This window comes from Ptychodera flava, assembly GCF_041260155.1.
Source record: "Ptychodera flava strain L36383 chromosome 3 unlocalized genomic scaffold, AS_Pfla_20210202 Scaffold_25__1_contigs__length_14229661_pilon, whole genome shotgun sequence".
Taxonomy (NCBI): domain Eukaryota; kingdom Metazoa; phylum Hemichordata; class Enteropneusta; family Ptychoderidae; genus Ptychodera; species Ptychodera flava.
The window spans coordinates 11,499,581-11,527,570 of record NW_027248279.1 but is presented as its reverse complement, the minus strand read 5'-3'; the positions used below and the strand labels follow the sequence as shown (position 1 = coordinate 11,527,570).

At 37.9% G+C, this 27,990-nt stretch overlaps 1 protein-coding gene across 2 annotated transcripts in view; it reads right to left on the bottom strand.

The window, feature by feature from the left end:
- LOC139125242 (uncharacterized) overlaps positions 1 to 27,990 on the bottom strand; it is a 214,571-nt gene that overhangs the window by 22,426 nt on the left and 164,155 nt on the right. The window contains exons 2-8 of one of the 2 annotated variants that reach the window (XM_070691337.1): positions 23,569 to 24,872; positions 22,799 to 23,290; positions 22,405 to 22,533; positions 21,320 to 21,396; positions 20,487 to 20,740; positions 19,095 to 19,811; positions 16,082 to 16,165 (exon numbers count right to left, since the gene is read on the bottom strand). In XM_070691337.1, the coding sequence (XP_070547438.1) occupies positions 16,082 to 16,165; positions 19,095 to 19,811; positions 20,487 to 20,607 (922 nt within the window). In that variant the 5' untranslated portion in view covers positions 20,608 to 20,740; positions 21,320 to 21,396; positions 22,405 to 22,533; positions 22,799 to 23,290; positions 23,569 to 24,872. Of the gene's footprint in view, positions 1 to 16,081; positions 16,166 to 19,094; positions 19,812 to 20,486; positions 20,786 to 21,319; positions 21,397 to 22,404; positions 22,534 to 22,798; positions 23,291 to 23,568; positions 24,873 to 27,990 lie in introns of those variants that run through there. The other variant, XM_070691338.1, reaches the window with a different exon arrangement.

The window sequence follows — 27,990 nt, the reverse complement described above, 5'->3', positions numbered from 1 at the left end:
CTCAACCATCTCTTGCAGGATTTAGGAAAGATATTAGCCTTTTTGATTCTATTTATCATTTCTGCAGGGAATTTGTCCAGAAACTGTTAGCAAGGGATGGTCTTCACTTTAACCGACATGGTACACATTTGATGGACTCTGTCTTTTGCAGGAATTTTCAACAGTGAAATGAAATGTATTAACTGATAGAACAATGTCAAACTTTCTTTCTACTTTCAGATCAGATGGTATCACTATCACCAGGCTTACTTAGTCTGGTAAGCCAGAAGTGAAGGTGACTCTGCCTGAGAAAGCTAGCAAAGATGTGTGTACTGACAGTGAGAATGTCAGGGAGCTTTTAGGGTGCCAATAACTGTACTTTTCCATGTAGACAAATCAATATGATGTACGAAAGGCAAAATGGCAATTCAGGAAACTTGAATATGTCCATGAAGCTCAGAAATATCACCAAGACAAAGAAAATTAACATAATGTCTTTTGACTACAGTCACACTGTTACATCGGTCACTGGATTTCATTCACCAGAACTGAGTAAGAATACACTGAAAAATTCAGTGGTGACAATTCAAACCAATTTCAAACGGTGATCAACTAAATGATACTGTTATGCAAGCAGCACAGATATCACCAGCTAAAGATATTTCCCAAAATAGCTGGCTTCAACTGAAGTCAGTTTTTCTAAGGGGCAACATCAAAAGTTCAACATAATAAATCTAACTTAATTGCTTAAGTTTGGCCTCAGACCCCCCCACCCCCCTTCTAACTTAACTGACCTAAAATTGAAAAAAATTGCGGACTCATACCCTGTACTAATTCTTTCAAACGACGTACCAATGTACCATTGAATTAAATAAAAATTGAAAACCATTATAAAGTAACAAAAATACGGGTGACTGGATCGGTTTTAGCGTACAAAAAACAGCCTTGAAATCGTAAAATTTGCCAAAAAGACGTTAAATCGTTTTTGACTGCACAGAAATTAATTTGGCAAAAACCCCCCACCCCCAAACTTAAGCAATTAAGTTTTTTTTCAAACATCGATCTTTTGACGTCGCCCCTAAGTGAATATTTCTTTCAATAGGTAACAGGATAGATGTCCTATACCGTCCTGGTCAAAGGGTAACTGTATCAACTATAGACTCTGAGAGGGATACTGTCAATTATTGTGATGTACTAATCACACTATATCTAAGTCATTTTTATGCCAGGTTTGTTCATTCTCACAGATTCAAGGCAAGTCTGTCAGGGTTAACCACATTCCATTCCAGCAACCAGAGGGAGGTACAGATTGTGGCTTGTTTGAAATATTGCTTTCAGAGTCTCTCTTTCAGAGCCATCCATTTTCACTCTTTGATCATAAACTGATGAGGGAGCACCTACAAAATTGTTTTGCATAAAACATTTTGACCCATAATTCAAAAATGTCGATCCACAAATAGATGAAGGAAACCTTCACAATAATGATGTTTATTGTATTTGCAGACAACCTGCACATATGATGGATGCAAGGAAAGGTGTGCAGACTGTGTAGATATCCTGGAAGATGTAGTAATATTCTGCATAGACACACATACACACACACACAAACACACACACACACACACACATATCTATCTATCTATCTATCTATCTATCTATCTATCTATCTATCTATCTAGGGCAGGAAGTGATGCAGTTGGAGAGTATATACTCATATCCATGCAGTAATATTCTGTCTGAGGTATGGCTTAATTGTAAATAGCAAACACACACACATACACATACATATCTATCTATCTATCACTCTCTCTCTCTCTCTCTCTCTCTCTCTCTCTCTCTCTCTCTCTCTCTCTCTCTATATATATATATATATATATATATATATATATATATATATATATATATATATATATATATATATATATATAAAATAACACAAAATTACTTAAAGTACAAAGTAATGATATCTGTTCCTTAAGTTTCATGCATCCTCTCTGCATATTGCATGATTGTACAAGAAAACAGAAGTAATGCAAAAACTAGGGCACGAAGTGATGCAGTTGGAAAGTCTGGAATTTCTCCTGAATTGAATCATTGTTTTTTAGTCCCCCACGGACACCGTCCGGGGGACTTATAGGTTTGGTCGTGTCCGTGCGTGTGTCACAGTGTCCGTGTGTGTGTGCGTCCGTGCGTCCGTCCGTCCGTTCACGCAGATATCTCAGAGATGCAAGGAGCGATTTCATTCAAAATTGGTACAAGAATTACTTCATATGTCATACAGATGCACGTCAATTTGTTTTGTGATACGATCCAATATGGCCGCCAGGCGGCCATTTTATTACGATTTTTTCATGTACAGAGCCATAACTCAGACATGTTTCAACCGATTTTATTCAAAGTTGGTACAAGGACATTGACCAATGTCATAGATATGCACGTCAATTTGTTTTGTGATACGATCCAATATGGCTGCCAGGCGGCCATTTTGTTACGATTTTTTCATGTACAGAGCCATAACTCAGACATGTTTCAACCGATTTTATTCAAAGTTAGTACAAGGACATTGACCAATGTCATAGATATGCACGTCAATTTGTTTTGTGATACGATCCAATATGGCCGCCAGGCGGCCATTTTGTAACGATTTTTTCATGTACAGAGCCATAAGTCAGGCATATCTCAACCAATTTTATTCAAAGTTGGTACAAGGACATTGAACAATGTCATAGATATGCACGTCAATTTGTTTTGTGATACAATCCAATATGGCCGCCAGGCAGCCATTTTCTAATGATTTTTTCATGTACAGAGCCATAAGTCAGGCATACCTCACCGATTTTATTCAAAGTTGGTACAAGGACATTGACTTATGTCATACATATGTACGTCAATTTGTTTCATGATATGATCCAATATGGCTGCATGGCAGCCATATTGGTTACAATTTTTCGTGTCCTTAGCCAAAACTTGGGCACGTCTCAACTGATTTTATTCACCGATTTTATTTAAACTTAGTACAGGGACATCGACCTATGTCATACATATGCACATTGATTTGTTTTGTGATACAATCCAATATGGCCGCCATGTGGCCATTTTTTCCGATTTTTTCATGTCCGGAACCATAACTCAGACATGTATCAAGCAAATTTATTCAAAGTTGGTACAAGGACATTGACTTATTTATACATATGTATATCGATTGGTTTCACGAGATGGTCCAATATGGCCACATGGTAGCAATTTCGTTATGGTTGTTTCATGTCGAGAGCCATAACTCTGGCAAGTCTCAATCTTATTCAAACTTGGTACATGTACATTGAATATGTCGTACATATATTGTTGATTTTTTAAACAGTAAGATCAAATATCGCTGCATGGCGGTGAATGTGTTACAATTTTCTTATGTACAGAGCCATAAATCAGACATATTGCCACCAGTATCATTCAAAGTTGGTACAAGGACATTGACCTATTTCATACATATGCTCCTCAATTTGTTTCACGTCATGTAGCAGTAACATGTCAATTATTGAAGTTTCGTAAATAGGCTGATATGTCAAGAAATACTGCATCAAATTCATGAAACTTTGTACAGATGTTAAGCTCACATTGCTTTAACATTGAAAAAGACATTTATCAGTGTCATTTTAATTAATTTGTAATTGCATAAGTAATGAACTTTCCTAATTAGGGTGATATAGCCACAAATTAATACAACGTCAAATGTGATGAAACTTGATACAGATGTTGATCTCATAGTGTTGTAAATACTGCATCAAACTTTATGAAATATGGTACAACTGATAATCTGTTCAGTGTTAGGATTGTATGCAAAATGTTTTGCAACATCCTGTTGATTAATTCCAAGGAGACTCATTTTATGAACTTTAGGATGGTGGCCTACTTTGGTTTTATGTTTCATCACCATGGAACTCATTCTTGGCCATTGAGTGCCATCAGTATCAAAGTATTTATCACAGACCTAATTAATGAAGAGGACTCTATCCTCTCTGAGGACATGTAATCAAAGTACCCATTAACAAGTGGGGACTGTGTCATCAACGATGACTTGTTTTAGAGAAAAACTTTTAAATTTTTTTGGTAGTTTTACTTTGTTTCCCCCTTATTTGCCAATTTGTATTCAAGATCCACATTGAAGGACTTTTTGGCACATAATCATTCAAAAGAAAAGGCATGATGTCAGAAGTTATTGCTAATGTTTAATCCTACGTTTAAAGTGAGGAAAAATGATTTCAAAAGTGGTTTAATTTCCGGATACAGTTTTGTAGTATCAAGGTCAATGGCTTAGCTACGCCATGAAGGTAGCACAACACAAAGCTAACATCACTTGATTAGGGTCAAAGGTTACAGTGTTGGCTTTCCGAGTTCATTGAGACTTCATGGATATTTCTCTCTGGTTCATACTGATTCTACTCTTTCAATGTAGAGATCTTGAATCTTAATTTATACATTCACTTTTAAGCAGCAAAGTGCTCAATGACAAAATCTAGGATTTTTATTGCTAAATCTGATTTTGTCTGTACATTTCAGTGTATATTTCAGTGCATAGAAAGTGATGCTACCCACAATGCTCCTTTAATCTTAATTTATACATTCACTTTAAACAGCAGAGTGCTCAGTGACAAAATCTAGGGTTGTTATTGCTATATCTGATTTTGTCTGTACATTTCAGTGTATATTTCAGTGCACAGAAAGTGATGCTACCCACAATGCTCCTTGAATCTTAATTTATACATTCACTTTAAGCAGCAAAGTGCTCAATGACAAAATCTAGGGTTGTTATTGCTATATTGGACTTTGTCTGTACATTTCAGTGTATATTTCAGTGCACAGAAAGTGATGCTATATTTCAGTGCACAGAAAGTGATGCTTATACTCACAATGCTCCTTGATCTGTGCAGACTGAGATCACGTGTTGACCTGAAGCAAATTTCTCTTGTACATAAATTATAATTTCACATCTTAAGGCATTGCTTTCATGACAATGCTTTCTAACTTTACACTTTGGTTATCGAGGTCAATCCCTTTTCCACTATGGAGATAATTTTATCTGCTGATATTTCTGACTGCCACACACAATAATTTCAGTTGAACTTGGGGAATAATACACCAGTCAAATAGAATGTATGTTGGTTAGAAAATTCTTGTCATATTGCTTAACATGAGAGGTAACGATACTGTGACTGTCTAAGTCACGATTTGTTTTCACTTCACATGGAAACATAGTACGGTGCATGGCAGGTGTTAAAGAATGAAGAATTGGTCAGTATCAGTAAACTAAAGTGTCAGTAAACTAAAGTGTATTTTGCAACGTAAATGAAAACAGGAGACTAAATTGCATGTTTTAAACACCTGTTTCACCTAATCTTGCAAACATAGCTGTGAAGTATATAATACATTTATTTCAAATTTTACATGCTATGATTAGCTTTGTCCAAACCAATGATTCAATTTTTTAATTTTTCTTTGATATTACTCTATTTTCATTTCAGTCACATATATCTTCAAGATCTTAAATCTTAGATATAAGTGCCCTGCATTTTCCAATCAAATCTTTACCTTCACAATATCAAGATAGCTTGTTTACAATCATAGTTTTTGTATATGTTAACAATGGAAATTCAAATTTTACAAAACATTGACATGAATGTTAAAACAGATATTCATTTCATAGGGTACTGAGTCAGATGTTCTCTTGCTCTACCAGGCTAAAATGTGTGTTCTGAATTTTTTTCAGCTGTTACTGAACCATGTCAGATAAGAAAGAAGTCTTTACTGTTTAAAAAGAAAGACACAGGAATAAGTTTGAGAGTGGAAACATTTCTTGAGCGACATAAAAATCAAGAAGAATAAGAGTTAAGGTATGTAATTTATGCGCATATACACATATTATGATATAAATAGTCTTATCCCACAATCCTTCACTTCACCTGCCAGACTTCACTGACACTGAGCATGAATTTTGAATCCATCAATTGCACGTCTACCCATAAGCTTAATGGTATATTTTATGCTGGTAAACCAACTAAATCTGTAGTTATAGACCTTTTAATGCTTTTATTTTTGGCTTATGTAATGTCATAGAGATGTCTGTCTGTATGTCTGTCTGTTTACATGATATCTCAAGAATTGCTGATCAAATCTGAATAAAATCTGGTGCACACATTTTGCCGTTCACACACAGGCCATTAAAACGCCTCTGAAACGGCTCTGGTCCAAAATTGGCATAAAAGTTACGTGTGGACGCTCCCGAGTGGTTCAGAAACGTTTCCAATTTGAGACGGTTAAATTTAGACTGCCTGACCTAAGCCGGTGGAGGAATTAACTCTATTCAGCAACTCGATCACTGTGTGGATGGACTGAGCCGCTTCAGGGCGTATTACAGTATTTGTAACATATTAAAAACAACAACAAACATTCATTTTCCTTTCGTTATTGCTGCAGAGTCAGTGCAGAGTCTGTCATAAGTGCTGTGAACAAAGGTCTGTATGCAGTATTTACAGTGCTGTGAACTAAGGTCTGTATGCAGTATTTACAGTGCTTTGAACTAAGGTCTGCATGCAGTGTGTACAGTGCTGTGAACACCGGTCTGTATGCAGTGTGTACAGTGCTGTGAACACAGGTCTGTATGCAGTGTGTACAGTGCTGTGAACACAGGTCTGTATTCAGTGTGTACAGTGCTGTGAACACAGGTCTGTATGCAGTGTGTACAGTGCTGTGAACACAGGTCTGTATGCAGTGTGTACAGTGCTGTGAACACAGGTCTGTATTCAGTGTGTACAGTGCTGTGAACACAGGTCTGTATGCAGTGTGTACAGTGCTGTGAACACAGGTCTGTATGCAGTGTGTACAGTGCTGTGAACACAGGTCTGTATGCAGTGTGTACAGTGCTGTGAACACAGGTCTGTATACATTGTGTACAGTGCTGTGAACACAGGTCTGTATGCAGTATTTACAGTGCTATGAACTAAGGTCTGCATGCAGTGTGTACAGTGCTGTGAACACAGGTCTGTATGCAGTGTGTACAGTGCTGTGAACACAGGTCTGTATGCAGTGTGTACAGTGCCGTGAACACAGGTCTGTATACAGTGTGAGTGCTGTGAACACAGGTCTGTGTACAGTGTGTACAGTGCTGTGAACACAGGTCTGTATACAGTGTGTACAGTGCTGTGAACACAGGTCTCTATGCAGTGTGTACAGTGCTGTGAACACAGGTCTGTATGCAGTGTGTACAGTGCTGTGAACACAGGTCTGTATACAGTGTGTACAGTGCTGTGAACACAGGTCTGTATGCAGTGTGTACAGTGCTGTGAACACAGGTCTGTATGCAGTGTGTACAGCGCTGTGAACACAGGTTTGTATGCAGTGTGTACAGCGCTGTGAACCCAGGTCTGTGTGCAGTGTGTACAGTGCTGTGAACACAGGTCTGTGTGCAGTGTGTACAGTGCTGTGAACACAGGTCTGTATACAGTGTGTACAGTGCTGTGAACACAGGTCTGTATACAGTGTGTACAGCGCTGTGAACACAGGTCTGTATGCAGTGTGTACAGCGCTGTGAACAAAGGTCTGTATGCAGTGTGTACAGCGCTGTGAACACAGGTCTGTATGCAGTGTGTACAGCGCTGTGAACACAGGTCTGTATACAGTGTGTACATGTGCTGTGAACACAGGTCTGTATGCAGTGTGTACAGTGCTGTGAACACAGGTCTGTATACAGTGTGTACAGTGCTGTGAACACAGGTCTGTATGCAGTGTGTACAGTGCTGTGAACACAGGTCTGTAACTTCAAGGTCTGTATATGCAGTGTGTACAGTGCTTTGAACACAGGTCTGTATGCAGTGTTTACAGTGCTGTGAACACAGGTCTGTATGCAGTGTGTACAGTGCTGTGAACACAGGTCTGTATGCAGTGTGTACAGTGCTGTGAACACAGGTCTGTATACAGTGTGTACAGTGCTGTGAACACAGGTCTGTATGCAGTGTGTACAGTGCTGTGAACACAGGTCTGTATGCAGTGTGTACAGCGCTGTGAACACAGGTCTGTATGCAGTGTGTACAGCGCTGTGAACCCAGGTCTGTGTGCAGTGTGTACAGTGCTGTGAACACAGGTCTGTGTGCAGTGTGTACAGTGCTGTGAACACAGGTCTGTATACAGTGTGTACAGTGCTGTGAACACAGGTCTGTATACAGTGTGTACAGCGCTGTGAACACAGGTCTGTATGCAGTGTGTACAGCGCTGTGAACAAAGGTCTGTATGCAGTGTGTACAGCGCTGTGAACACAGGTCTGTATGCAGTGTGTACAGCGCTGTGAACACAGGTCTGTATACAGTGTGTACATGTGCTGTGAACACAGGTCTGTATGCAGTGTGTACAGTGCTGTGAACACAGGTCTGTATACAGTGTGTACAGTGCTGTGAACACAGGTCTGTATGCAGTGTGTACAGTGCTGTGAACACAGGTCTGTAACTACAAGGTCTGTATATGCAGTGTGTACAGTGCTGTGAACACAGGTCTGTATGCAGTGTTTACAGTGCTGTGAACACAGGTCTGTATGCAGTGTGTACAGCGCTGTGAACACAGGTCTGTATGCAGTGTGTACAGTGCTGTGAACACAGGTCTGTATGCAGTGTGTACAGTGCTGTGAACACAGGTCTGTATGCAGTGTGTACAGTGCTGTGAACACAGGTCTGTATACAGTGTAACAGTGCTGTGAACACAGGTCTGTATACAGTGTGTACAGTGCTGTGAACACAGGTCTGTATGCAGTGTGTACAGTGCTGTGAACACAGGTCTGTATGCAGTGTGTACAGTGCTGTGAACACAGGTCTGTATGCAGTGTGTACAGTGCTGTGAACACAGGTCTGTATGCAGTGTGTACAGTGCTGTGAACACAGGTCTGTATGCAGTGTGTACAGTGCTGTGAACACAGGTCTGTATGCAGTGTGTACAGTGCTGTGAACACAGGTCTGTATGCAGTGTGTACAGTGCTGTGAACACAGGTCTGTATGCAGTGTGTACAGTGCTGTGAACACAGGTCTGTATACAGTGTGTACAGTGCTGTGAACACAGGTCTGTATGCAGTGTGTACAGTGCTGTGAACACAGGTCTGTATGCAGTGTGTAGTGCTGTGAACACAGGTCTGTATGCAGTGTGTACAGTGCTGTGAACACAGGTCTGTATACAGTGTGTACAGTGCTGTGAACACAGGTCTGTATGCAGTGTGTACAGTGATGTGAACACAGGTCTGTATGCAGTGTGTACAGTGCTGTGAACACAGGTCTGTATACAGTGTGTACAGTGCTGTGAACACAGGTCTGTATGCAGTGTGTACAGTGCTGTGAACACAGGTCTGTATGCAGTGTGTAGTGCTGTGAACACAGGTCTGTAGGTATGCAGTGTATACAGTGCTGTGAACACAGGTCTGTATGCAGTGTGTACAGTGCTGTGAACACAGGTTTGTGTACAGTGTGTACAGTGCTGTGAACACAGGTCTGTATGCAGTGTGTACAGCGCTGTGAACACAGGTCTGTATGCAGTGTGTACATGTGCTGTGAACACAGGTCTGTATGCAGTGTGTACAGTGCTGTGAACACAGGTCTGTATACAGTGTGTACAGTGCTGTGAACACAGGTCTGTATGCAGTGTGTACAGTGCTGTGAACACAGGTCTGTAACTACAAGGTCTGTATATGCAGTGTGTACAGTGCTGTGAACACAGGTCTGTATGCAGTGTTTACAGTGCTGTGAACACAGGTCTGTATGCAGTGTGTACAGCGCTGTGAACACAGGTCTGTATGCAGTGTGTACAGTGCTTTGAACACAGGTCTGTATGCAGTGTGTACAGTGCTGTGAACACAGGTCTGTATGCAGTGTGTACAGTGCTGTGAACACAGGTCTGTATACAGTGTAACAGTGCTGTGAACACAGGTCTGTATACAGTGTGTACAGTGCTGTGAACACAGGTCTGTATGCAGTGTGTACAGTGCTGTGAACACAGGTCTGTATGCAGTGTGTACAGTGCTGTGAACACAGGTCTGTATGCAGTGTGTACAGTGCTGTGAACACAGGTCTGTATGCAGTGTGTACAGTGCTGTGAACACAGGTCTGTATGCAGTGTGTACAGTGCTGTGAACACAGGTCTGTATGCAGTGTGTACAGCGCTGTGAACACAGGTCTGTATACAGTGTGTACAGTGCTGTGAACACAGGTCTGTATGCAGTGTGTACAGCGCTGTGAACACAGGTCTGTATGCAGTGTGTACAGCGCTGTGAACACAGGTCTGTATACAGTGTGTACAGTGCTGTGAACACAGGTCTGTATGCAGTGTGTACAGTGCTGTGAACACAGGTCTGTATGCAGTGTGTAGTGCTGTGAACACAGGTCTGTATGCAGTGTGTACAGTGCTGTGAACACAGTCTGTATGCAGTGTGTACAGTGCTGTGAACACAGGTCTGTGTGCAGTGTGTACAGTGCTGTGAACACAGGTCTGTATGCAGTGTGTACAGTGCTGTGAACACAGGTCTGTATGCAGTGTGTACAGTGCTGTGAACACAGGTCTGTGTGCAGTGTGTACAGTGCTGTGAACACAGGTCTGTATGCAGTGTGTACAGTGCTGTGAACACAGGTCTGTGTGCAGTGTGTACAGCGCTGTGAACACAGGTCTGTATGCAGTGTGTACAGTGCTGTGAACACAGGTCTGTACAGTGTGTACAGTGCTGTGAACACAGGTCTGTATGCAGTGTGTACAGCGCTGTGAACACAGGTCTGTATACAGTGTGTACAGTGCTGTGAACACAGGTCTGTATGCAGTGTGTACATGTGCTGTGAACACAGGTCTGTATGCAGTGTGTACAGTGCTGTGAACACAGGTCTGTGTGCAGTGTGTACAGTGCTGTGAACACAGGTCTGTATGCAGTGTGTACAGTGCTGTGAACACAGGTCTGTATGCAGTGTGTACAGCGCTGTGAACACAGGTCTGTATGCAGTGTGTACAGTGCTGTGAACACAGGTCTGTACAGTGTGTACAGTGCTGTGAACACAGGTCTGTATGCAGTGTGTACAGCGCTGTGAACACAGGTCTGTATACAGTGTGTACAGTGCTGTGAACACAGGTCTGTATGCAGTGTGTACATGTGCTGTGAACACAGGTCTGTATGCAGTGTGTACAGTGCTGTGAACACAGGTCTGTATACAGTGTGTACAGCGCTGTGAACACAGGTCTGTATACAGTGTGTACAGTGCTGTGAACACAGGTCTGTATACAGTGTGTACAGTGCTGTGAACACAGGTCTGTATACAGTGTGTACAGCGCTGTGAACACAGGTCTGTATACAGTGTGTACAGTGCTGTGAACACAGGTCTGTATACAGTGTGTACAGTGCTGTGAACACAGGTCTGTATGCAGTGTGTACATGTGCTGTGAACACAGGTCTGTATGCAGTGTGTACAGTGCTATGAACACAGGTCTGTATGCAGTGTGTACAGTGCTGTGAACACAGGTCTGTATGCAGTGTGTACATGTGCTGTGAACACAGGTCTGTATGCAGTGTGTATACATGAGTGCTGTGAACACAGGTCTGTACATTAATAATAATAATAATAATAATAATATTTTTATTGCTTGCTTGTAAATATAGGATTTACATCACATTTGTGGCAATAAAAGTGTGATACAAAAATAAGTTAAAATTTTCTTCAATAAAGATAAAGTATTACAGTATAATAATAGTAGTTAATAATAAATATAACTAGGTATTTCTTTGTTTATATAAAGTAAAAATATAATCAGCAAGTTGTTCATTAAAAGATAACTCTTGTTTTGTTAGTAGAGAAATAAGCTGATTTTCAGTATCGTCGTTTGGGAAATTGATTTTACTGAAAAAGTACTTTCTTTGGACTTTGTATTTCTGACAGACTAATAAAAAGTGTGTTTCATCTTCAATACTGTTGGTGTTACACTGATTGCAGTATCTTTCAGTAATTGGGGTTTTTGGAACAGTGTGTCTCCCTTTTTCAATTGCTAGATCATGATTGCTAATGCGAAGTTTGGTGAGCAATTTTCTTTTCTCACCTTGCAACTGTGTTAAGTAGGGTTGTAATCTAAAATTACCTTTTATTTGGCATACATTCTTAGTTTACTATTTTCATCAATGATGAAATTTTTCCAAAAGACTTCATGATTGTTTGTTAAATTTATTTTCATTAATCCAGTTATAACTTCGTGGCGTTTAAGTGATGGAGCTTTATCAAGGAGAAAGTCCATTCCATTGTCTTTAATTAAAGCACTTAAACAGTTAAACCAAGATCTATTGTTAGTGTTGTTTACCATTTGCTCCAGAAAAGCTTCTTTAGCAAGATTACAATGTGGCAGTTGTACGATATGAAGCCAGTGTTTAACAATATTAAGTTTGATCTCAAGTAGAAGTGGAAATTGTCCTAGTTCACCCCTCACAGCGGCGTTACAAGCTTGTCTATTACACTGTAAATGTAAATGTCTATTACACTGTACATTAAAGATGATGATACCACGACATTATTGAAAGTCATTTAACATTTTTACTTCAGCCAATTCCTAATTCAAAAGGTTCAAATTTGCACATAAATGCAATATATAATGAAACAGGTGAGCATTTTCAGTTCATATCTGGTTATCTATGTTTTCAAGAAGTGAACTGACTGTATAGTCCTTGTTCACTGATTTCCAATGAGGGAACACATTCAGTACAATATTAGTGACTAGCACTAGTAAAAGCAGTTGGTCTTTTATCACATTCACTATTTGTCAGTTACAAGTCATTTTCATGTCAAGGAATGCATACACATTCTGCAATTTGACCATTTTTGACACCAAACTTTGCTGCAAACCTGCTGTTGTCTGTGGCAGTGAGGGGACTATGAACAGTGCCCCCATGGTGAAATACATATAATATTTTGTTTTTCTGTAATAGATCCACGGCCATTCTATTTCCTGGTGGTTCTATACTGTTAACAGAAATCATTTCATTCCACCAATCATCAATCATTTAATAATGCATTGAATCTGTACAGCAACGACAATAGAGGACTATGCAGCCATAATATGAATGAAGAATTGGTCAGAATCAATAAAAATACACTTTAACTTCTTAATGGCTAGCTTTTTTCATTGAAGGACACAACCCCTTTGAAGTGCAATGTTCATCAAAACAGGAGGTCAAACTGCATACTTCCTTGCCAGTTTCACTAATTTTGCAAACATAGCTTTGGACTAAGAAACATTTTAAATTTTACTTTGACCTCATTTTATTTTCGTTTTAGTTACACACATAACTACCAATATCATTACTCTCAGACACTGCCTCATACATTCCTGTGTGGTTTTTACCCACAATTACCTTGCTACTTTAACTATGATTGATAATTAATGTGTAGTTTCACACACTGCCTTAAAGAAATGTCTTTTTTCACTGAATCCAAAAGGTACTTTACTGAAATTTTTGTTTTGATGTACAATGAAAATCAGAGATTACAAAATATTGAACATCATTGTTGAGACAGAAAGATATTCATTTACTCAGATATGTCTATTGCCTCATTGCACAACATCACATTGTACCTGTAAACATTTTCAACTTTTAACATTATGTTTTACTTTTTTCAGTTCATCACCAAACTTGTCATGGGGAGAGAAAGTTTTTCATGTTATAGCAAATCAGATGAAGAAGTTGTAGATTTGAAAATTTAAAGGTAAGCAAAAAGTATTGAACTCACTGTGCCTATATGATAATTAGGTGGAAGACTTGAAATTTTTGATCATATAGACTAGGGACTTGAAAATTTTTGAGGGTATTGAGGGGGATCTGAAAAAAGAAAAGATTTTAATCACGATTCCTTCAGCCCTCACCCCCCCCCCTTTTTGAACGCAGCCATATAAGGCTATAGGTGATTGGTAATTTGTTATTATTACAGAAGCTTAAGGAGTCTAGAAATATAGTGCCATTCTCTACTTAATTGGCTGTTTGAAAATAATAAGGACAACGGAGTTCAGCAAAATATTGGTGAAAAGTTTCTGAGATGCTGCACATAATGCAGTTTCAGTAAAGATCATCAGTATCAAAAGGCTCACAATTCAATTGCTACATTTCTGCATAAATTTGAGGCATTCCACTGGGTATGTTAAGATACCATGTCATACATGCTAGACTCTGTCCATCTAAACATACAGATGTGACTTCAGTACGATTATTGATAGCCGCATTCTGTCTCAACATTTTATTCTGTAGCCATAGTGATCACGTGACAAATGATTGAACTGAATAACAGATAACTTCCAAGTTTAATTTGGTGATGTTGTACTGGAATAGCTTATTGAAGTCATTCAGATCATTCTGGGTACATCAGGACAAAGAAACATTCTCACAACAAAGATTTATATTTCATAAATTTATAAACAGTATCGTGCGAGCAGAATTTAAGCACATTCAAGTAAAATCATACAACTTTGCAGTTCTTTCAGCTTAATGTTTTTTACCTGAAATTTGGGGGCGACTTGCAGCGATTTGAAAGCTTTTATCCAATTGGTTGGCAGAATCTCACCGTTATAATTGAATAATGAAAATAAACTCCCTAAGTTGCTGTGAATAATGACAATCGACCAATCAGATATAACCTTGCAAACACGCTGCAAGTCAGCCGGAAATTTGTCATTGATTTAGGTGTCATTACATGTACAACAGCATTTCACTGAAGCACTCGTTCCTTAGAGGGCAAATAATCTAATTTTTGACCCTGTTTCTCTATGTTGTTGATTTTAATGTCACCCATAGTCTCTTGTTCATCTCTTGAAAGCATGCCTATAGATACACAGACCTGGGCCTTTTAGGCAAATTATGGATGAATATTAATAATGTGATGATACAAGTAAACTTGAGTCACACATCAACATACCATTAATTTGTGTAAACAGGCTACAATTAGCCCAATAGAATTCATATTATGATAATTTAGCTTTCAGATGGTATTGTGATACTGCTTTGTCAGTACAGGAATAGAATGCTTTTCAAAGGTAGATATTAGCATACTTTCATATGTTTTTATATTGAAATATTTGGATCAACTTTGCAGATACTAAATACCCTTGATCATTATTGTTTGTTCACAGATGAAGACTTTAATGGCAAGTAATATGAGAACATATCACGCAGTTATTCACGACAAGATATTAACTTTACAATGGAAAGACTTGGATCTATTCTTGATTGTGTTTATGGTCAGCTTGAAGTTGAATGAGCAGCCTGACCTGTTTTCAAGTTTTACTCAAAGTACAAATTACTATTTCTATGGTAATTTGTACTTGGTTATGATTGAATGATAATGGACTTGAGTTACAGGTGACAAAATAAACATGAGAAAAATTAAGATTGTATAATATTTTGAAGTGGCTTGTCAGTGTGTTCAGTAGCTATTGTTGTTTGACTTTTTGCCAAATTAGAGGACAATATGTTACCAGTAGCATACGGACACATAGTTGCTAGTTGCTGAATGTGTGCTATCATAGAAATGCCAATGACTTCAGCTAGAGTTTACATTTCTTAAAAGTCTTTGATGTAGAAAACATCCGACACTTGTACATTGATTTTTATGGCATGATACTCCTCGATGATGCAAATCATTGATTGAGACTAATTAAAGTAAATTGCTGTTTCAAAATAAAATATCTGTGATGTACTTTGGTCCCCTTCAACTTCAAGGTCAACTTATAATTGTACAAATATTTATGCGATTAGAATTGCTATATTGGACATTATAATCAGAAAACTGGTGAACATATTGTCAGTTGATAATATAATGAATGCATGCATTTCTTTTGAAACATAGCAGGTCAATGTTGCAATTCACAACAGAATATACAATCAATTACGAAGAAAAATGCTTGAGATAGTGACGTGATATCTTCCCCTTCCATTCAACCAACTGTGATAAGCAAAGTCTGATTTCTGAAATCACCCACCTTACCAAATGATGTACAAATACCCTTTCAGCCTAAAATACACAGTATATTGTTACAAACAAACAATCACTTAGATTTATGAAACTCTTACCTCCATATCTGCCCATTGATACTTTCTCACCAATGTAGTCAGTACCACCAATAGGCTGGGGTTTAACACTGGAAGAAGTTTTCTCTGAAACAAAATCAGTTTTATGGTAATTCAGATAAAGCAGCAGTGGCTTAGTCTGTTGGTTTCATCTCAGGTGATGCTGATCCAGGCTCATGCCAAATACATACAAGAATGTATTACTGCATAGAAATGAATGGTTTTAAAAGCTATATCATGTGACATATAGCCTGCATTGATGTTCTCTGATTTAGGATATCAAGAACACCAAAGTTCAGATTTGAAATACAGTTCTTCTTTCTTAGTCTCCTCAGCAGCATCAATGCTTTCAAAAGAGGAAATCAAATCTCAGTTTGTAATGGAATTGTATTTTGTAGCTTACTATGTAAATATATCCTAGGTCAGATAATATTTGATATCAAAATGTGACATTTGACTAAAAGCAAACCCATAGTTTTAATGTAAACAGTGCTTTTCCACACTTAATACATAGCAATTAATGTGTTTGACATAGATCTTGTACTGCTGAATTAAGGTGAAGGGCGACGAATTCGGACGCGCACACGCTTTAGAACGTTTCTGCGCAGATTTGACTCCAGCCTGCCGCAAATGGGTATTTTGTAGCGCATGTATTTAACATCACCTGTCATTGTTGAAATTGCGCTTTTACCTAATTTTTTTGACCCAGTGTCTTAGAAATGCATGTGACCTATAACCTTGTCATATTTTGACCCCCTAGGAAGCTGGTTTTTATTCAATATGAGCGAAAAATTAACATTTCTCTCCCATTTATATGGCGCAAATTACCCATTCACCTGGAGATATTGTAAAAAGTAGCATGGTGACACCCTTTTATTAGTCCCCACGGACACCGTCCGGGGGGACTTATAGGTTTGGTCATGTCCGTCCGTGTGTGCGTGCGTGCGTCCGTGCGTCCGTCCGTCCGTCCGTTCACGCAGATATCTCAGAGATGCCTTGAGCGATTTCATTCAAACTTGGTACAAGGATTACTTCATATGTCATACAGATGCACGTCAATTTGTTTTGTGATACGATCCAATATGGCCGCCAGGCGGCCATTTCATTACGATTTTTTCATGTACAGAGCCATAACTCAGGCATGTTTCAACCGATTTTATTCAAAGTTGGTACAAGGACATTGACCAATGTCATAGATATGCATGTCAATTTGTTTTGTGATACAATCCAATATGGCCGCCAGGCGGCCATTTTATTACAATTTTTTCATGTACAGAGCCATTACTCAGGCAAGTTCCAACCGATTTTATTCAAAGTCGGTACAAGGACATTGACCAATGTCATACATATGCACGTCAATTTGTTTTGTGATACGATCCAATATGGCCGCCAGGCGGCCATTTTATTACGATTTTTTCATGTACAGAGCCATTACTCAGGCACGTTTCAACCGATTTTATTCAAAGTTGGTACAAGGTTATTGACAAATGTCATAGATATGCATGTCAATTTGTTTTGTGATACAATCCAAAATGGCCGCTGTGCAGCCATTTTATTACGATTTTGTCATGTACAGAGCCATTACTCAGGCACGTTTCAACCGATTTTATTCAAAGTTGGTACAAGGTTATTGACAAATGTCATAGATATGCATGTCAATTTGTTTTGTGATACGATCCAAAATGGCCGCTGTGCGGCCATTTTATTACGATTTTTCATGTACAGAGCCATAACTCAGGCATATCTCAACCGATTTTATTCAAAGTTGGTACAAGGACATTGACCTATGTCATACATATGCACGTCAATCTGTTTTGTGATACGATCCAATATGACAGCCAGGCGGCCATTTTATTACGATTTTTTCATGTACAGAGCCATTTCTCAGGCATATTCGCATGTTTCAACCGATTTTATTCAAAGTTGGTACAAGGACATCGACCAATGTCATAGCTATGCACATCAATTTGTTTTGTGATGCGATCCAATATGGCCACTGTGCGACCATTTTGTTACGATTTTTTCATGTCCTGAACCATAACTCAGACATGTATCAAGCGAATTCATTCAAAAGTATTTTTATCACAGACCTAATGAAGAGGACTCTATCCTCTCTGAGGACCTGTAATCAAAATACCCATTAACAAGTGGGGACTGTGTCATCAACGATGACTTGTTAAAAGTGTAAACTAAATGGTATTATGTCAGGAGTTCATTCGCCAAGTTTGGTCAAAATGACACCATTCAAACGACAGGAAGAAAGTTCGAAAATTATATAGTGATATAATTGCGATATCGTCTTTTTGTAATCGATACTTATGTTAAAATTTCTTCACAAACATCATGAAAACTATACATTCAATAAATATGGATCTTAAGTCTTGGTATTTATTAAAATTAACTCATTTGCTAAGCTTTTATAATTGCTTTCTTTAGTTTAAGGGAATTATATCATTTTTATTTATTTCTAGCGACGCCATTTTAACGTCCGTTTCCATAGAAACAAACGTGGTGACCCCCATTTTTTATTTCATTTTGCACTTGCACAACTTCCAAGAATATTTGTGCAAAGTTTCAAGAAAATGACACCACAACTTAATTTTGACGTAATTCGTAGTACTTCACCTAATACAGCGTGTTGTAGTTGCATGTATATAGGACAAATGTACAAATTCAAGATATTTCTTTCATCTCAAAATACTGCCACATTGAGGAAACTGAGTTAATGTATTTTTCTAGCAACAAAACTTAGGAGAGAACTTACCATCGATGCCTAAGTTAAGCATAGAGCTGTTTTTGCTAATGCTTATTTACTTGTAGATAAGTTGTATTTCTTATTTTGTAGATGCAATTATTGCATTGACTGGTACTCTGTAATCAATACTACTGTTACTGTTTGTAGATCTTGGCCGGAGGCCATTAGTACTGAATACATGAATAGAAGGAGAATCACTATGGTCACTCATAATATGTGTAAAGTTGATATCTAGAGTGTGTGTATTAATGATGATCTCACCAGTGTTTCCATCCAACTCCTTGGCACTGTCTTCATCACTGTCTAGACCTATTGACATGGCTTCTGATATCTGTTCCAGAATCTTCTCAGGCAATGATGGTGTACATGTACTCTTATCTACTCCGGGAATCTCACTTTGTTTACCTTTGGATTCTAATTCTTTAATTCTCACAAACTGACTTGTTATTATTTCATCTGCCCTCACAAGCTCAGTTTGCTGTTTCTTGTTCATATCTTGTACTTTTACTACTTCTTTTTCTGCGCTCTCAAGTCGTTGTTTTAGGTTGTTTTTTTCCAAAGTAGCTTTGGTACATGCTTTTTCTGCTCTTTTAAGATTTTCTTTCTCTGTTTTTAACAAACCCTGTACAATTTCTACTTCCTGCTCAGCATGTTTCAGTTGCAACTCCAGATTTCTCTTTTCTTGCACAGCTCGGTTCTGTGCTGTATTTTCACTCTCTAGCTGCCTTACCCTATTTTCTACTGTTGATAAATTTCCCCTTAATTTAGTGATTTCCTCTTCCCTTTGTGTCAGTGCAAGTTTGAATGCTTCATTCCTGTCTGTCAGATCTAACTCTAATGACCTTTGACCCTTCTGATCTACCAGTGTGTGACTGACTTTATATGGAATCAAACTCCTAGCACGTAGACTATAGGGTTTAGCTGATGATTTGATACACAGTGGTGCTCTGCCATGTTTGAGAAATTGATCTGCCAGACCTGCAAACAGAAGACGTGGTTAAAGTCATTGTGTGTAAAATAACATTAAAGCCCCACTGGCTGTATCTTTTAGCATTATTCAATTGTAATGAATCTACTTTCAAGCTAAAATAAGTTTGTGAGAATGTACAAATATAGATGTGTGTACATGCATGTATACATGTATTATTAACAGCCTGCATGGACTGTACATGCAATTTTGATCAAGATAAAGATTACACTGGATTATATTTTTGCCCAAACATTAAATTGCAGCCCATGCGGAAAAGCGAAAACCGTTATCGTGCATATCTATCCTGAAATCTTCATATAAACTGCACTGAGTAGTCCAATGTAAAGCACAGAGGTGAATGTTTTCAACTGTGACTTTGTATGTTGGGTTTCCTTTGTAATATTACCAATTTTTAAAAATGGTGGGAAATCAAACTGACCATTAAATTAAATGTTAATTTCTTGTCAAATGTTTCACAAAAGAACGGTTCACTAATGCAGTAACAGCCCATATCCCTTCGGAGGGTAGAATTCAGAGACAACCAGGAGAGAAAAGGAAGATGTTTTGAGGTCTACAAATTTCAAGAGTTCCAGCTAGTGGGGCTTTAATCCTAACAAGTCAATTTAAGAGGTAGAAAGTGGATTGCCACCTTTCAAATATCTTACACAGTCAAGAGACCTTACCATGCAAATTATGTGTTTCACAGTCAGTGTCAGTGACAAAGAACTCTCTAACTCCCAGCACTGATAAGATCTCCTGTCTGGTGGATAGGATGTGTTGAATCTTCTCTGTCATCTTAACCATGAATTGTATGAAGTCCACTGATCTCCTCTCAATGCTGTGTAGTTGTCAACATTGAATATGGTAGGTAGGTACATCTCAGCTGATGGAAGGAATCTTTGGTCCTTGTCAGATTTGAAAGCAAGTAATTTTGGACCTAAAATAGGAAGACAAGTTTTGCAACAAATCAAAATCACAAATTCTGAATTTTGGAAATCGTGGGATAAGTAATTACTTTTAGATAAGTAATTCGATTTTGTCCCTTTTAAGAATGATTCTTTAAGCTTCAAGTGGTATTTGTTATATTTTACTTTTCACATTTAAAAGAATTTCAACCTCAACCAAGTGAATATGTTATGTGTGACTTCAGGAATTTTCTAATTCTATAAATATTTTTGAAAGCCATCAAGAGCAAACACTGGAACCTAAAACAAGACAGTCTTTTTGTACACATAAAATAGTACTGATACTCCAAACTCCTGCAAGTATTCAGAATGGGCTTTGTAAATATGTCTGTCGTTCACTAGATTGCTTACCAGAATAAATTTTATGCAGATTGAATGAAATAAAATTGATAATGCCGAAAGCTTCTTTTCTATTCACCACTCACAGATGAAATTCAATATTATTCAATATTATCAATAAACTACTTCAATAAGTGAAAGTACCGGTATATATATTTCATCAGTACAATGTTCAGAAACAGAACTGTTTAAGAAACAGCATATTGTCCAACCTGTTAATATCAGGTATGACACTAGCCTCACGCTCTGCATCTTCAATGTTTGGTTTCTTGTCACCTGGATCTCCATACTTAATAACAGAAAAAGAGATTTAGCGCCTTTCTAAAACATTCATACATGTATCAACAAGAACGAACTGATTTCACTGATTAAAAGCTACTTTTAAGGATTAGCTAGCAAATAGCACACACGTACATCATATGTACTTTATGAGTAGTCTTGATGTTGTTATCAAAGTCACACAAGTTATAACGGTATCGTATTCTCTCTCATCTAAAAAAGTTATCGTTAATAAAGGGTAGCATTATTTACGAGGACAATACTTCTTCATAGAACCGCATTTGAAAAGCCCAGTAATGGTAAGTTTTGGTGTTGTTTTACACTATTTTTTTTAACATCAACCATAATTCCTTGTTCTATACTTTCCAAAATATTTTGATACACAAGATATTCAGCTTTTCAACGCAACCTGTACATGTGTAAACTGTGTTGCTATTTTGACAAGTGACTTCCAGTTCTGACTAGAATACATAAGCAAAAACCAATAACAGTGACATTTTACACATATAGACGCTGTGTTGAGTAGCTAAGTAGTAGCTTTTTAACATTTTGTTGGGAGTAGAATAAGTCCTTGCCATTGACATACAAAATAAAAGCAACTGACAAATTAATGAAACAATCATTACTGGCTCTTTAAGATTATTGTGTAGCAACATATGTTTTATGAAATTAATAATTATATATTATTGATTTACTGCATGCACAAACATTACACTTATTCTATTACGTTTACATGTTACTATTCGAAATGTTTAATGATAAGCATGATTGCATAATGCTATACCTGAATGAAAAACTCGAGACAAAAATAGGTTTATGTTACTGACCATTTCCTGAACAACACTGCCCTTTGTAATCATATCAATGCCTGGAGCCGTGCCCACACTTTCTTTTTTCACCACTTCAAATTTTGTCCGCTTGCCTGAATGTCCATTGGCGTCATCATCTTCAACTGGCATCTTCTTCTTAACACCTTGCTGCTTCGTAATCCTATCAATGCCTGAAGCCGTGCCCATACCTTCTTTTTTCACCACTTCAATTTTTGTCCGCTTGCCCGAATGTCCGTTGGTGTCATCATCTTCTACTGGCATCTTCTTCTGAACACCTTGCTGAGCCCACTGCCTGTCCAATCTATATTGTCCATCTCCTATTGAGTAAAAATGATTATCGACGATAAGCCATTATATTGCTTCTGAAACTTTAAAATGAACTTCTACTTCAACCACCTAGAATGTCTTATGAATGATCCAATAACATATTGATATAAATATTTTTCTCTGTGATCAAAGAAATAACTGAACAATTGTTATGAATAAAGTGATTTAAACAAAACTACCACGTTGAACTGCATTTTAAATTCGTTTATTCAGAGCTTATCACAGAATTAATACATGCTGCAGTTTGCAACTTACGTTGACAAAAAAATTGGTCAATCCTATCAAACTGTTCCTGGTCATAGTTGGCTTTAAGTTTCAGTGGAATGTTAAATTTCTCAGCCAGCTCTCTCATCTCGTCAGTTATCAGCAATGGTTCAAATGCCTTGGCAAATCTACCATTGTGACAGGCTGACTTGAATCTGTAGAGGTAGAGTATACCCAGGAAATTTACTGCCATTGCAAGGGATCTTGCACGCGTCCTGCTGACATTACAAATCCCCAACTGTTCCAATTGTATAGATCTGCTTATTGCCTCGCTGTCACCATTCGCTACTTTTCGCGCATTTTCATTGAAAAGCTGTACACATCTTTGTACAGCATCATCTATATCCTGTATGCTTTTCTCTATTGTCGCAATACTGGAGTCATCATCAGGATGTTGCCGTGATAGCAGACTCAACTGATCTACCAGCTTTTGTCGATGCAGTTTACAGTTCTCGACATCGAAAACGATGTTTACATCAAGATCTAAGGTAAAGAAATTGAAAATTAAATAAACAGTATTGTCAATGCTGAAGCAATAGATTCAGTTTTACAACGCAATATATGGTGCGTGTTTTGACTTTAGCCAAACGTACTGATGACTTTGATTGTTTTGAAAATTTAGAATGAAAGAAAGGTTTGGTATATCTTTGCAAAAGTATTGTTTATATTCAGTTTGCCCATTAATTCATTTGCCGTTAATCATTCAAGTGCATATAGTAATATAAACATATTTCTTAAATTCATCTAGTTAATAACCCTACCTCCTGATGGTGTTGACACTTCTGAAAACAAAGCAGCCACTTTTTCATAGCTCTTCGCTACCTTCTTGCTTTCGATGAACTCATCCTTGAACTTCTTAGCATGCTGGTATGCCACAGAAGTACGTTCAACTGCTGTCATTATTTTTCTATTCCAACCTTCGTCACCATCGACCATAGTTTGATTGTCGTTCTCGGAGAAAAAAAAAGTCACTAATGTAGTAACCAAGTTGAGATTTGCCATTTAGGAAGGTTGGCACACCCACTGCTATACTTTCTAAGCCAAAAAATCCATAGTCCATTTTAGTCTGTGGAACAAGACACACATGACACTGGCACAACATGGATATTAAACCATCAATGGAACAATCTGTAATGGTTTTCACAGTAACTGGAGCACTCCCAAGTTTTTTATACACGTATCTCTTTACATTCTCAGCGTATTGTTCTCCAACACCGGCTATATTCCATGTGACATTTCTGATTTCCGTTCCTTTGAGGTTGGAGGCAATTCCCTTAACAGCTTTTGCTACTCCATTATACTCACTCAGTGCTTCCTGGATGTTTGAGTGTATTTCACCATAGGATAATATAACGAGTTGCCTTATGTTCTGTGGTTCCGTCATTCTCCGTTGGTTGTACCTCTCTTCAGTCTTCGGTAAGAGTAACAAGTGAGGTATTATTTCTTCAAGTGCCCTGTATGCATTCGCGAAGTGATCATGCATGCTGGGACCGATAGACACCATTGCATCCGCTTCAGCCGCCATTCTAAGCATATCGCCTTCTAGCTTGCTTTGGTCTCTTGCTGGTACGTTCCCTCGAAGATCAGGATGAAGTGCATTGATTTGGTAAAGCTTGGCATCAGGAAACAGAGTCTTACGGATGTTAGCAGCAACATCAGCAGTAAATGGGGCATACCCGATGACGAATTTGACGTTGTCAAGGTTCTGCAAATCTGTGTAGTAACTTCTATGGCAATACAGCCAGCGAATGTTAACAGGGTCATCCTTCTCATCAAGGTACTCAATTCGTTTACCCGGTATCAAAGTTATACCAGCTTCTCCTGCATCTTTGACCTGTGCTTCACTAACAGTTAAGTTAAGTACAGTAGCACAACCTTCCAACGCTCCCTCTTGTCTTGAACAGATATCTTTGAACAGATTTCTGTGAAATTCTGTAAGACCGCATTTTTCGGTATCCCAAGAATCAAAGATGATAAGTGCTTTTCCCGTGCGTTTTGTCTGTGTTGTATCTTGCCGCTGACTGTTGTTGCCCTTGGACGCAGCATTAGCAGCCATGGTACAAAACTGAAAGAGAACAGAATTGTGACAACATCAAGAGGGATGCCTGAGAGGGTGTAGGAATTTAAACTTCTTTCCCATGGTGTACGCCTATAGGCAGTGATTCACACTGGCAGTAATTTAGCCAGTCTTTTATATTAACCAATTCATATTGACCTTAATGTACGTACTTTATAGTCACGATTTCAAACCTCTTTGCTTATTTCAATATTAATGGGAAGCGGGGACTTGTAAGATGTAGAATTAACTAGTCCACTAATACTCGACAGAAATCTCCCTGAGCAACGATTCTTGATGATAAGGTTTTATATTTTCAAGGCTATAAAACACACCACTACCAACAGCGAACACAATCCTTAAAAGATTATTTTTGAATTATTGTAATATCTAAGATAAGAATATATAAGAAAATTGTCTTTCATTTTAATGATAGCAGGATAAACCCAAATATTATTTAATGTTGGCTTCCAAATTATATGAAACGTACTGGTGGGAAGGAAATTATCAGCGATTTGAGATTAAACCATCGCACAGAATGCACAGAAAACAAACATTGTCGAATGATTAGATGTTTGACTTAGAATATATGGTTCTAGCATTCAACATTCCATAAATTATTGGCAAATGTAGTATCTGAATATACAACTCATCGCTTGCTTCCAGGTAATTTCATGCACCTGTTTGGTTGACTTTGCCAAAACTAGCTATATGGTATGGTACAATATTTAATACGAATGCTCACTGAACATAATTGTTCAGCGTTCTACGTACACCAGCCATCACTACAAATACGCTAGGGCAAGATTCGTCGCCAACAAACATAGTTAATAAATCACGGGTGCCTGTTGAATAAAAGGTCACTGTCGATAACCTTGTAGATTTTCTTTCAGCAGTGCAGTAGAAATAAATTTTGGATTTGTGGCTTGACGTCTAAAGGTAATAGTTCAAACGGACTGTGGTAACATAGCTTTGTGGAGAGAAGTTTTTATTTGGAATACTTAGTCACCATTCACCATGTCATACCCTACAAAAGCTGTATCATTTTTTATAGGAATGCTAAGGACACAGCTTATCTTTCGACGTTACAGTGTTTGGATCAGCCTGAGCACAGTACCGCAGAGAGCAGAGCACAAAAGTGGTGCAAAAAGGAAGGCACCTTGGAAATGAGTCTGATTCAAATCAGAAATACCGTATGGAAAAGGCTTGAGATCTTGAAATTTAAAAAGACGTTTACAATTATAGGGACGAACAGATCCAGGACGGAAATTTGTACTTAAGTTTCCGACTCTTGCAACTCCAATTCCAACTACATTATAACCATAGTTAAACATATAAAATGTAAATACCTTAATTCTTTTCATATTTCCCATTTTACACTGTCAGGCTAAAGGATGTTTTATCAGAGAACCTTTTTGTTTCGCCTTATTATCATCAACAAATGCAGACTACTGGATAATCTCGATTTAACATTACGAAGTAGCCCCTACTGTATTGATACTTGACTGTCCAATGAAGTGTTCTCAAACAACTGCCATGACTGCTTATTTGATTTACCATGAGCTAACTCTGTTGCATTGACGAAGTCGGATAGAAGCATGGGTCCATGATAAACAAAAGGTCGCAGATGATAACCTATTCTGTTTGCACTTCCAGCCAAGCAAAGATAAAGTTAAAATTAATGGCAGGACGCGGAGCTGTGTCAAAAGTAGCATTCATTGGGTCAAGGTTCACAAGGGCCACTGTCGATAAGACCCCAGCAATGGTAGTTTGTTGATATAAGAAGTAATCATATCAAATAGCTTTGGATCTGAAACCAAATTTTTGAAATATTAAGTGTCATTGCTTCAGAAAAAAAACGTCAGCTTATAACGAAGCAAAATGCACTTAATAAGATAAGAGCGCTACTATAAAGCAAACACTCAAAACACGGGAAAGTTATTTTTATCACTAAATAGGCGGTGTACAGCTGTGCTGATTTTGAGCCAGCTGCAGGGGCCCGTATGGAATTATGCATTGCTTATACTCTCCACACACAGATATTGGAATCTAAGAGATTTTTAATATCAATTATTTCATTTTTATTATTTATGGGAAATTATACAAAAATACCTTATAGAATATTTGTTTTGTGATTAAAGAACAGCTAATCATATCGAACAGCTCCGGATCTGAAATCAAATGTTTGACATAAGTGTCATTGCTTCAGAAAAAAATCGGGTTAATAACGAGGCAAAATTCTTTGCAATGTTTAAATCGTAAAATCCCCCAAAATGTTCTTTTTCATTTGATAACAGTGCTGCTATAAAAAAACATTCAAAACCAGGGAAAGTTATTTAATTGACATTTTAGTGTAACTCCACAATTTTTATTACTAAAAAGGCATTGTATAGCTCGGCGATAGTAAAGACGACAGCAAAATCAATTGACGCGCCAGCAAAGTGACTACTACCTAGGTCAAATACTTGCAAGTGACAAAGATATTTTTGCACTCTACTAATGTTTGGCTGCCAAATGAATTGTTCTCAAGCAACAGTCATGACTTCGTATTTGATTGGGCTAACTCTGTTGCATTGACGAAGTAAGATAAAGCATGAGTATATTATAAAGAAAATGTCGCAGATGAGAACCCATTCTGTTTGCACTTCCAGCGAAGCAAAGATACAGTATAGTTAAAATTAACGGCAGGATGCGGAGCTCGGTCAAAAGTAGCATTCATCGGGTCAAAGTTCACGAGGGCCACTGTACATAAGCCCCCAACAACAGAAGTTTACTGTTATAACGAAGTAATCATATCAAATAGCTTCGGATCTAAAACCAAATGTTCGACATAAGTGTCATTGCTTTAGAAAAAAACGTAGCAAAATTCTTTGCAGTGTTTAAATCGTAAACACTAAAATACGTTCTTTTTCATTTGGTAAGAGTGCTGCTACTGCAAACACTTTAAAAACGGACAAGTTATTTGATTAAAATTTCTAAAAATGCATTGCATAGCCCTACTGCTTTTGAGCTGCAAGTGCCCACGTGGAATTATGCATTTCTATATACTCCAAACATAGATATTGTAATTTCAGAGATTTTTAATATCGTTTTGTGCTTCAACAACAGCTTCTTGCTATATTTTCTA